At 39.0% G+C, this 12,087-nt stretch overlaps 1 protein-coding gene across 4 annotated transcripts in view; it reads left to right on the forward strand.

The window, feature by feature from the left end:
• The window catches only part of ccny (cyclin Y), a 59,721-nt gene that overhangs the window by 37,585 nt on the left and 10,049 nt on the right, over nt 1–12,087 (forward strand). Inside the window, exons 2-10 of one of the 4 annotated variants that reach the window (XM_051940324.1) lie at nt 7–81; nt 1,455–1,475; nt 3,844–3,878; nt 4,013–4,036; nt 4,655–4,755; nt 4,882–4,917; nt 6,139–6,196; nt 6,580–6,699; nt 11,725–11,891. In XM_051940324.1, the coding sequence (XP_051796284.1) occupies nt 7–81; nt 1,455–1,475; nt 3,844–3,878; nt 4,013–4,036; nt 4,655–4,755; nt 4,882–4,917; nt 6,139–6,196; nt 6,580–6,699; nt 11,725–11,891 (637 nt within the window). The remainder of the gene's footprint in view (nt 1–6; nt 82–1,454; nt 1,476–3,843; nt 3,879–4,012; nt 4,037–4,654; nt 4,756–4,881; nt 4,918–6,138; nt 6,197–6,579; nt 6,700–11,724; nt 11,892–12,087) is intronic. The other 3 variants (XM_051940326.1, XM_051940325.1, XM_051940327.1) reach the window with 3 other exon arrangements.

Below are 12,087 nucleotides of genomic sequence, written 5' to 3' on the forward strand. Positions count from 1 at the left end.
TTTCAGATCTGCCCATGGAGTACAATCCCTCAGATCATCCTCGGGCCAGCACCATCTTCCTCAGCAAGTCACAAACTGATGGTGAGTTCTGCTCTGTTCTCTTGCCGCATTTCATTTCTCTACATTCCACCTTTGAAATGCCATCACTCCTTGCCTACAAATGAGACCAGGATTGTTTGAAGTGTGGACTGTTTAGCGCCATTTTATTGCAGTCACTGTCAGGCGGACATTAGACGTGCTAGGAGCAGGTCAGTGGAATATAATGTGAAGTGAAGCAATATCCCGCATTATTGTTGTGGTTGAATTTGACCAACATACATGTTTGTTGTGATAACTGCTTGTTTGGTTGATTAAGGCCACTTAAAATTCTGGATTGTGAGTGGTTGGAAAGTGTGGATTAACATTTAGTAACCGCTGAAGCAGACAGTAAAGACAGTGTTGCTGTTGTAGATTAATGCACCGCCTATTAAATGTAGGTCAATGATGTAATTGCTTGCAGTCAGTTTGGCACTAAGAAAGTGAATTTAGCTACTTTGGTGCACATCAAACTGCTTGAAGTTTGTGAACACCTCTAAATTATAGTAGACATACTGTACATAGTCCCGTCATCGTGACCATGCATATGGATGTTTTTTTATCAGTTGCTGCTGATCCTCATAATGTGGCACCACCTGTTGACAAAAATCATTCAGTAGCAGTGTTGCCATATGTGGCAGATTGCACATCAAGTGATAAGGCAGCTTGCTAAAGTGTTTTCAAAGTATCTTTTTGCTTCAGACTCGAGCAAGTGAAACAATCGCATATGCTTTGCTCAGTGGGGAAGCAATCTGTTTCATTGATGCAGGGATTTCAGATGTGGAGTTGTACAAAGGTAACATTGACCAACATCCTTTTATTCTGCATAAAAGCTTCTGACAGCATCCTGTGAAAACTTTAAACCTGCTGCATTTACATCAGATTTGTGGAGACAGTAGAGCCTCTCGAAAAACTAATGTTATATAATGAAGTCAAATTTGAAGTTATTTTTGTCTATTATTCCTCAATTTAGACTTCTCTTTCTTCTAATCTTTTACTTTGATGATAAGCTTTTGATTCAGCTAAGCAGTGTGTAGCCTGAGGGCTGATATATTGATCAGATTCAGATGCACCATGCTCTTATTAGCCCTAATTAGGCTTGTATGTGAATGTCTGCTGGACTTTGTTCTTAACATAGTGCACATGAATACCATTAAAGGAGTGAAATACTCAATTAAGTAAGTGGGAAGAAGATCTGGATCTGAAACATTTGACTAATGAATACGCCTCCTTTAAAAGCTTACAACAACTGTTCTCCTTTTGATATCACTCCATCACGCATGAATGAGTTAATGAGACACTTCATAGCATGATGAAGCCTTTTCTGAGTATCTGTGTCGTAAACAACCCTAGAGACAACTTGGACTTTTGTTTTTCAGTTGCTGTGCCCAACAAGAAAGGTAAGCTTGTGTGTATCCGGTCTCAGTAGACAGGTACCATTACGCTTACTGTGTGTTTGGGCTTTACTCTTGTTAGAGAATGGCCCCTTCGTGTGACCTCAAACTGTACTGTATTCTTGTACTATCCATGTTGTCTTCTGTTAGCAGGTTACATGCCTTCGCTGCTGAGCTGCTGATATCATTGTGTGTGTTTCTTCCATTGCACATTATGAGTATGGTTGCATGGCCTTAACCATAAAAATGTGTTGTGGTGTTGAAATGACACACGTCGACCCAATAACTTTCTGGGTGTTAATTGCTTCTGTGATATTTTTACTTACTATGGGCTACTTTTTTTGCTACTATATTCAGTCAAGTACCACTAGGAAAACAGCAAAACCCTGGCTGTTGGTAGAGATAAAGAAGTTAAATGCCATGACTCATTGTGCCCTGATGGTCCACCTGGTTGAGTAGGTGCTCCATGGCCGGAGTGCTTTATGCAGTAGCCTGGGTTCAATTCCAGCTTAACTGCTCGATCTCACCCTCTCTGTTCTGTCCTTACTGATCTCTCCTCTACTATTTCTGTCAAATAAAGGCAAGAGGGGCAAAGAAATGCTGTTTTAAAAAAATGCCATAAATTATTAAAAATATTAAAGTTGATTTTCCAAAAATAGAATAAACATGTATTGTGCATAGGTAATACTAATACTATGAAAATACTGACACTATATACATTGAGATTTTACTACTTACATTTTTACAATCTCCACAAACCAGATGCTTTTAGCACGGTTCTCTGAGCATCAAATGTATGAAGGTATTTTCACTGAATTTTCCAACATCTTGCTGATACTTTGCTCCTTTGTATGTAATCTTTCAGCCATGCTATATTTGTTTATTTTATTGCTTAAGTATGTTTTATTTTCCTCTAAATCTCTCTAACTTGTGTCTATACTGGTCCGTCTGCTCTGTGTAAACACAGTTCAGCCAAAAAGTTCCCTGAATTCTTGTCGTGTGACTGTCGCTCACAACTGAGTCAACTGGTTCTGGTCAGTTGCACCAAGGAGTGCAGAATATTTGGTTTTCACTCAATTTGGTTTGGGCAAATGGTTCATTTATGGCAAATTTTTTAGATGAGTTATTTAGAATAAAATGACTTAGATATAGTTGTTTATGCTGACAAAACTGCACGTCAAATGATTCATTCATTCAAGGACCATCTGAAACTTCTGTCAGATGGTCTTTCTGTTTTTACATTTTCTGGCTCTGATAAATGATGGAACATTGGTGACTTATTTTGAAAAAGAAAATACACCTTTCATACCTGTCAGCTGGTTTTGGGGTTCAGAGGATCAGGAATCTTAAGAGAAGATGTAAACGAAACCAAACTTAGGATTAAGCCATAACAATAAAACTGATTTGACAGGAGCACCACACATTGCTTAGAAGAAAATTTAAAGTATCAAATGTTGATGTGTAAAAATGGGTGGCCTGTGTCATGAATCCTTTTCAGAAACTGCTCTCAGGATTGTGATTTAGCTGTTTTCTCACTAAAATATGCAGGATCTAATTATGACGTAAGAGACTGCTGCTTTTTGCTAGAAAGCAGCGCACACTGTCATGACTGCGCAGTGGAAAACCATGTGCATTAGTGTGTGTGTTTGTGTATCAGAGAGATAAGATACAGACAGTACAGAGATGGAAAAAAGCGAGACAGCGCATTGCAACACTGTGTGTGATTCTGCATCTGCTCCAGTTTGCTTTGCTAGCGATCCTTTTTCCCCCTGTGTGTTCCGCTGAATCACAGAGAACATATATGCACATGCTGTGCACTCTCACGGATATCCAAACAGACTCAGCTGTGTATACCGTATTTAGAATGATACAGCACAGCGGTGGATGAAATGGTTTCTCTGAATCTAACAAATCGTAATGTCCATTAAACAGAATTAGCATTGCAAATGACCAGATTTGTATGAACAGAAAGAAATGAAAATAGACCAGTCTAAATGACAGCGTGCACTTGAATAAACCTGCCACTGTGCTTGATTTAATTTGGAACTATGCATGCTAAAATGATGAATGGATTCATTAATTAGCTCACACTCATTCCCTCACATTAAGACACATTTGCCAGTGTAATAGGAGAGAAAAAAAATACTCACACGCTTTGAAATATCCTTTTTTATATTACAAATGCTGTTTGCTGAAGCTGCTTTGGCTTGTTTGGTGTGGTGTTGATAAATTAGGGTGTTTATGTATTATTTTCTAAAAATCTATGTTGACAGGGAACTTCTGAACCCTGGATAAATGCTGCTCCCTGTCTGTGAGGGTTGTGTACTGCACTGATGCTGAGCTTGAAGTGACACCTGTTCTCCTTTCTTTTCAGTCCGAGAAAAGCGGAAGAGCCTTTACATCAACCATGTAAGTACCCAAGTAGCATAAAAGGCATGTTTATTTGACAATGAAACTGTGAAACAATTTAATTACTTTTCTAGCTGTGTTATGCATTTGTTGCTGTGCACATAGTAATTTTAGTATCTTGTATTTTTTGCAAGTTTACACACATTTCGGAGAACAAGGTAAAGTCCTCAGAATGACCCTTAAACATTTGATCATTGTCCCTTCCTCTTTCAAACGCCACAGATTCCGCTTAGTGTTTCAAGAAAAAAAGCAGAAGTTGTTTCATTTTTAGATTTAGCGCATATGTAGTTCAAGCAATTCCATCACATTATGGTGCAGTTCATCTTTGTAAATCCCAAGAGAAGGAACTGGGGATTTGTCGCAATGTGCTTTTTTTTAACAAGCTATTACAATTACTGAATTCCTTTGAGGCAGGGCTGTATTATGAACAGTCTCACTCTTCAATGAGAAAACGATTGCCTGTCTAAGTAGCAGAGTAGCATTGGATCAGTATGCACCAGCAGAAAATGATTTGCAACCAAATGAGCTGATGAAAAGAAAGGTCATGAATGGAAGTTTGATCCCCCTCTGAAGATGCACTCCACCATAAATGTCATTCCCGCATGCAACCATGTCAGGCGCTGACAGAGGATAGACAGAATTAGTTTGTGGGTTTACAGGTGCCCTACTTTCTTCAGCTGGTAGCAGGCCTTTGACTGACCCAAGTCTGACAGAAATAGAGACTGACCCGCATATATGTGTCTGTTTATTTGTGTGTATCTATACATGAACTCCAGCATCATCCAGGCCCAGTGAGAAGGAAGTACAGCTCATGTTCCACCATATTCCTTGATGACAGCACTGTCAGTCAGCCCAACCTCAAATACACCATCAAATGGTATGTGCCACATTTCATATTACACATTGGGTAATGCTTAATCTAATATTAAAGAAGCAGTTTTGCTTTTTGTCCTTTTATGCAAATTTTTGATTGAAATGCTGCGTCTCGTTTTTGTCTTTACAGTGTAGCCCTCGCAATATACTACCACATAAAGAACAGGTATGTATCACAGAATCTATAGCAGACAAAGATGAACCTGGACAGAAGCTGTCCATTTTGGCATAGAAAGCTTATGTTAAATTCTCAGCTCTTCAGATACTCTGACATTCTGTCTGATAACTGACTCCATATGAAGCCATAATGAGCTGGAAATCCCTCTGTGGAGAAATGCAGTGACATATACATAAGATTAAACATTCACTGATATTTGAGTGCATAGAATTTCCTCTTAGGTTAAAAAGAAACTCACATGAGTCACATGCAAATAATCTGCCTTTGTCCATAGAGGAAAAATCACTTGTTTGACCTGAGTTATTAAATTTGAACAGAGTTCTAAAAGAGGCTGGAGTGCAAATATGATGCTAAAGTCAGCTAAAAAACCCTAAATGACAAAGAAGTTTCTATTCATCATGGCATGATCGTTTACTAATTTTATTGCCATGTTACGGTTTGGCGACTGTTGTAGATTTATTATTATTTTCTTAATATTTTACCTTCTCTAATACAGTTTCTGCCGGTATAAATTGAAGCTCTATGCTGAAGGTCTTTCTAAGGCTGTCACTGACACAAGATTGTTCCAGTACTTTGTTTAATCAAGACATTACTCAAGTAGTCATCATATGTTTATGATTCTGATAAATATATATTTTTGGATGTCCAGGAAAATGACTTTTGTTGTGAGAATTGAGACTGTTCTAAGTAGGCTAACATTGTTCACACTGTGCTACATAACAGAGAAATACAGAAGAATAAGCCTGAAAAATAGAAATATTACAAGTACAAGCATGAATCCAACAACAGCAGCAAAACTTCTATTGGCCCTAGTTCTTTCTTCACAACATTTTTGTGAATTAAACTTCGCTCACAAACTAGAAAAGCAGGCTGCCTCATACAGAGTTAGCATATTATGCTAATGATCAGATCTTATCAGCGTATACCTTCCTGTGAAATAACAATTTGCAACGAGTCTGTGGAGGACAGGTTGGATCTCAGGACAGAAGAAAATGAACAGAGAGATTTTAAAATAGAGAATAAAGATGTTCTTGCCTGAGGTCTAATGTTGTGTGGTTTATATTCACTGTTACTGGTAGGAATCCTATAGTGTTTGCACTGTCAGTAAATGCCGTAAATGGTTTATCAAACAGGCATATTTGAAATGGACTCATGCCATCTGTTTTTATTTCCTTCTCTGATATTTTTCCTGCCTTTCTTTCATTCCAGAGATGTCGACGGAAGAATGTTGTTAGACATTTTCGATGAGAAACTGCATCCACTCTCAGTAAGGCCTCAGCTGAGGATAAATTTCCATTATGGGCGAGCTATAGAGCTGTCAGGATTCATCAGGCAGAGAAGCCACACATGCTGATGAACAGCAAATAAGCTCACATGCATCAGATAGTGTAGAAATTTGCTCTGTAATCTCAGGAGCCATCTGGTTCTTTCAGACGTATTTTCAGTTGAATATATTTTCACACACAGAGTTTAATTCTGAAAATGTATACATCCAATTTACTTGATGCTCCTCATTAAAAACTTGCAAAACACACCCTTCCAAAATAAAACATACAGCAGTTTGTTTCCATTTTTGAAAGCAATCACATCAAATGGGGTGCTTTTCCATCGTATTTGATTCCATCCTTTGTTTTCTGGTGTTCCTTGTAGAAGTCTGAGGTTCCTGCTGATTATGACAAGCATGATCCTGAGCAGAAGCAGATCTACCGCTTCGTCAGGACGCTGTTCAGTGCTGCACAGCTCACTGCTGAGTGTGCCATCGTCACTTTGGTGAGTCTGTGTGTTTGTGTATGTGTGTCTATTGCAGTGCTGACACTAGGAGGGAGTGTTGCTTCCTGGGTCTCTTTTTTTTTGCCTTCTCTGCTGTCATGTGCTGCCGTCTTACCCCTGCCTTCCTTAGATTGTTCTCTCTTTATTTTTGGACTTCAGTTCCTCCTCTAGAATCTTATAAAATGCTCAGCATATCCCTCAGGCAAATGTGCCCAAAAAATGTTGGAAAGTGAACTAATTTTCACAAGAGAGACCAGAAAATTGGAAGATAACAGAAGATCAGTGGCAATATTAGTTTGATCCGTACAGTTTCCTTTCAGAATGACTTTGGTGTGAAGTACGTCTGTGCCTGTAGCGAGAATCTAATTAGAATGTAATTGATGCTTTGCTGTGCATTAGGTCCTCTCTCCATGACTAATGACATCTTGTATTGCTCACCTGTGCATCTCATCTCTCTCTCTCTCTTCTCCATTGACTAAGTCTCTGTAGCATATTACATGCACTTTTTCCCTTCTTTAAGCCTTAAATTGTTTAATACTTGATCTGTTTTCATTTAATTACACAAATATTCAATTAGGATTTAGAGAAAATATGGTGTCATGTTGTCAAGCTGTAATCTTTTATGAAGTTTAGAATTAGTGTCTGCTTTAGAATACACTAATTTCATGAAGAGGAATATGCATATCCACTCATAAGGGAGTAAGGGATAGAGCTGATATACTTCTCTACTTATCTATACTTTACTAAATTGTATTAGCCATGCTCATTTGGAAGTTAATTCCCTCTCTGTCCCCACTCATCTGCCCAGAAACATTTCTTACCAGTTACCACACGTTGTCACTCTGCCCGACACGTGCGTCCCTGGAGTCCAGGAAAGTGCTTGGTTATTATTTACTCATGACCTAGTATTAAGTTGCTCTACTTCCTGACAGATGCACAAATGTGTCAGCTGCATGTGTTCAGATGGGTGTGTCCTGTTGTCCAGAAAATTGTTGGAAAGCAATTACATTGAACTATTTAGTCTCAGTGTCTGCATTATTTTATCATTACACCCTTGTCTTACCAGACATTACATTAACTCTTTGACGCTTATTGTCACAAATTTGCATCATACCACATTCATTCAGACTGCAGCTGAGATAGCGTATTCGTTCCCTGAATGCCGGTTTGTGCATATTCAGTACGTGCACGGGTTTCTCATAGGACTGGTCGGAGTGGGACCTAATTATTATACATCTGTTATTATTATTATATATGCTTTATGTGTAATAGACAATTTAACAGTCTCCACTTATTTTAGCATCAGCTGGAAAGCAAAAACACGCAAACATTTTTTGAAATATAATTGTAAATAAATTCAGATGTCAAGAGGCTAACCCTCTCTACCCCAAATAGTTTCTGGGTGTTTTTTCCTCCTGTCCCATTGGTACTGACTGAAATCATTTTTCTCATGGAAACAACAAGCATGGCTACAAATAGAGGGAACTCAAACATCATCTTTTGTGCAATCTGATATAGTTATGATGTACATCAAAAGCAAAAACTGAATTCTTGGTTGTGCAAAGGAGCACCAATTTGTTTTCTTTGTTTTACTTGATTTGTTGAGTGCAAATCATTTATTTATCCATCAGTCATCTATACACAACTTGTTAGGGTTGCAGCGTGGCTGGAGCCTATTCCTGCTGACTTAAGGTGAAGGCGGGGACACCCTGGACAGGTCACCAGTTCATCACAGGGCTACACATAGAGACAAACAATCACATTCACACCTACAGACAATTTAGAATAATCAATTAACCTCAGCATGTTTTTGAACTGTGGGAGGAAACTGGAGTACCCGGAGAAAACCCACGCATGCACAGGGAGAACATGCAAACTCCATGCAGAAAGATCCCAGGCCCAGGCCGGGATTTGAACCGGAGATCTTCTAGCTGTGAGGCAACAGTGCTAACCAGTGTCCAGCCCACAAATCGTTAATTGTTGGCAAATTTTTATTTTAAGCTTAGCTTTGATTCATTTTCTTTTCTGCGCTGCATGTCACACATGATGAATTAAAAACTGCTGAAACATTGAATATCTGTGAATTCAATTTTATGGGCCAGAAGACGATATGTCACCGAGAAAAGAAGAAGAGGGAAGAGAACAAAAACGAAAAACAATCAAAATGATAATAATTTAATGACCAGTTAATTCAACAGACTTCTTTAATTTACAGATGACACTTGTCCATAAGTAAACCGTTAAACACAGCAAAAAAGATGAATTTATCTAGTTAAAATGTTTTTGTAACAAATTCCAGTCATTAGCAGGAGCAGACTGGAATGACAACAAACTAAACAAGAAGATGCATTTTAGGTTTTTTGTATGTATGAGAAGCACTAAGTTTTGTACTTGGCCACAGATGTTGACTACAGTAGCTAATAGTTTGGTAACTTGGTCCATGTCTTTGACAAAAACTGTCTAAAACTTAAGTCCACACAGAGCACAGGCTGGCATTTGGCTTGCCTCCTCCATTCCCCCAGAGTAAAGTGTGGCATGCCATCAGTAATTGAATGGGGCTGTTGGCTGGTGGTTATGGGGTTAGCTGAGCTGACACAGCTAACTTTAGACAGGGGAGTTGAGATGGAAGCTGGGCATCTTCCTTCCCTCCACAGTCATTACATCATAGAGGAGGAAAGTGAAGGTTTCTATCGTGGATGGAAAAGTCAGAAATCCAGAGAGTGTTCTTTTGTGAAAGCAAATTAGTACTTAATATTTCCAGTCGACAGAACCAAGAACATTTCATGCACAAGCAACTCATTGTAAGATATTAAGCTACTGCTCCGCAGGTCATATTCTGGCATTACCAAACCCAGTTTTGGGTGATTCACTGGTGTGTCACACAGAAAATGAATGCTCCTGAACTGGCCACAGAGCAAAAGATGAAGAGCAGGAAATAATTTCTGTGTACTAACAATATGAGTCCGAATGATCTCAGCAGAAAACAAATCATAAAGGTCCAACATCAAGAAAGGTGTTTTACAGAGTAGGTGGTTAAAAAGGAAAAGAGAGACTGGTAGTTTTGTCAGATGTGTGTGTGTGTGTGACATGAGCCTGGGAGTCACAAAGTGTAATCATTTGGGTTTATTCTGGTTGAACAGGGCTACTGTCGGCCAAACTCTGCTTCTACATCCCGTGTTGTGCTTGTTTGTATAGTGAGCGTGCCAGCATGGGGTCTGGTTCTTTTTTCATGCGGGCTTTCTTCAGTGCCTGCTGCCTGCTGCCAGATCTGAGCCACAGCAGAGATAAGCTAGCATCGCCTGCAGGCACAAAGCCCAACCCAGCGTGACATGACCAATTAGCCACCTGAGTTGTTCGAGTGGACAAGTCCAACCCAGCTGCAAAATGGGATATTTTTACTTCCTTTTCACAACCTCACATCCTTCTCCTTAAATCTCCACTGCCAACCCCAGACTGCCATTGTAAATATGAATTTCTTATTAATAGCTTGCACAGTAAAATAAAAGTTCAATTCCTAAAAAATAAAAATTGTCCAAACAATAAGCTAGTGTTATCTAAGTAGATGGTACCAGACCTCTAACAGATGACCAGTAACTGTCTACCAGTATTCATTTCAGGTCTTGAGGGCACATTACAGTGACAGCTCTGCCACTGAGCACATTCAGACAGAATTACAAGAAGTGAAAAGCACAGTATATTCCATTCTGCCATAAAAAATACAGCATCTCTGCAGTCACACTTGTCATCTGAGAGACGACACATTTCGAAGTTTTCAGCAAGTCTTAACTTTTCTGAATTCAGTTGAATGTGCAATAAATATTATTTATGGAAAATGAAAAATCCCCAGTGAGCCAAGAAAGCCACGGGAACCAATAACACCATGCCTGTTTCAGAAAGTTTGGCATCATTCCTTGAGTACAGCAATTATCATGAATGCAAAAGCTGAAATGGACAGCAGCATAATGAAATATTTATTGAAATTACAGAAATAAAAGTACCATAACTGTTTATACTGAAAACTAATGGAAAATTCTAATTAAAATACATACAAGAAAGCTAAAACTAAATATGGCAAATTTCTGCTTGTGCACTCTTAACAAAAAGTGTCTGTTAAATACTTTAGGGAAGAAATATTGTAGAATTTTGGGGTATGAGCTTCAATGACAAAAATGTGAAAGACGCTGTAAGTTCCTTGAGCAAAATGTTTCTTTTCTCCATGCAGCGAGTCACTGCAGCTCCAGTGCTTCAAGCTATGAAATCAAATAGAATACTTTCTGTCTCAGATTGTAACAAAATGATTAGTGGATCTGAAGAGTCATCTTTTGTACAAATATTCCAGCTTGTAAGGATCAGGTGCCTGCGGGTTCTGTGCGCTGTGTGATGTTTAGAATGTGGGAATTCTGGCTACTGAGAGACAGAGAGAAACGGAAAGAGAGACGAAGGGGTTCGATTGGCATGGATATTTTATGAGGGAGCTCCGGGGAAGCTGGATTTCATCAGCCTCTGACATCTTGGAGGAGGAGTAGGCAGCGGACTGAGAAACAATAAAGCAGCGAAGTAACTCTCCAAATGAATGAAGGCAGTGAGAGCAGAAGGTAATTAAGTACCGAAGAAATATGAGGAAACAATTGATATGATTGCTGTTGTGTCATTTACTTGCTTTTCTTCTGTGTGTTCTGCTAAAATTATAATTTTGCATCAACTAAAACATCAGAGGTTTCAGTTTGGTAATCAAAGGTGTTAGCATATGAGGGGTGAAGTAAAAGCAGAGGATAACAGTTTAGTGATTGACTCATTACACTCAGTGTGTTTGACATTTGTAATGAGTGTCATAAGTCTTGAGCTAGTTTGTCAATCTTTCATTTCATTGTGAGATCTGTTTTTGATTTTATTTCTCATCCTTGCTGGAGCTTTGGGGAAAAAGACACACTTCACAGATTTCTCAATTATTTATATTTGTTCAAAGAAGATAACAAGAGAGTGTTCTTCTAGGGCACTTATTTGTGACACATTTCTTCATCTCAGGTGTATCTGGAGAGGCTTCTGACCTACGCTGAGATCGATATTTGCCCAGCCAACTGGAAGCGTATCGTGTTGGGAGCCATTCTCCTTGCTTCTAAGGTCTGGGACGACCAGGCGGTGTGGAACGTCGACTACTGCCAAATTCTCAAGGATATCACTGTGGAGGACATGTGAGTCACTGGAAACGAACCTAAAGAGCTCATCGACACAAACTAATTGAAATGCGCTCACAAATGCAACTTGCACACAGAAGGGCAATTATGTGTTATTTCCAAAGCAGAACATATCTTGTGTGATTTCTATGCTCTAAATGTAATTTTGCTCACAGTTAGTCTAGCTTAGCCTCCATGACCAACTTTTTATGAC

This window comes from Acanthochromis polyacanthus, chromosome 20 (assembly GCF_021347895.1).
Source record: "Acanthochromis polyacanthus isolate Apoly-LR-REF ecotype Palm Island chromosome 20, KAUST_Apoly_ChrSc, whole genome shotgun sequence".
NCBI lineage: Eukaryota > Metazoa > Chordata > Actinopteri > Pomacentridae > Acanthochromis > Acanthochromis polyacanthus.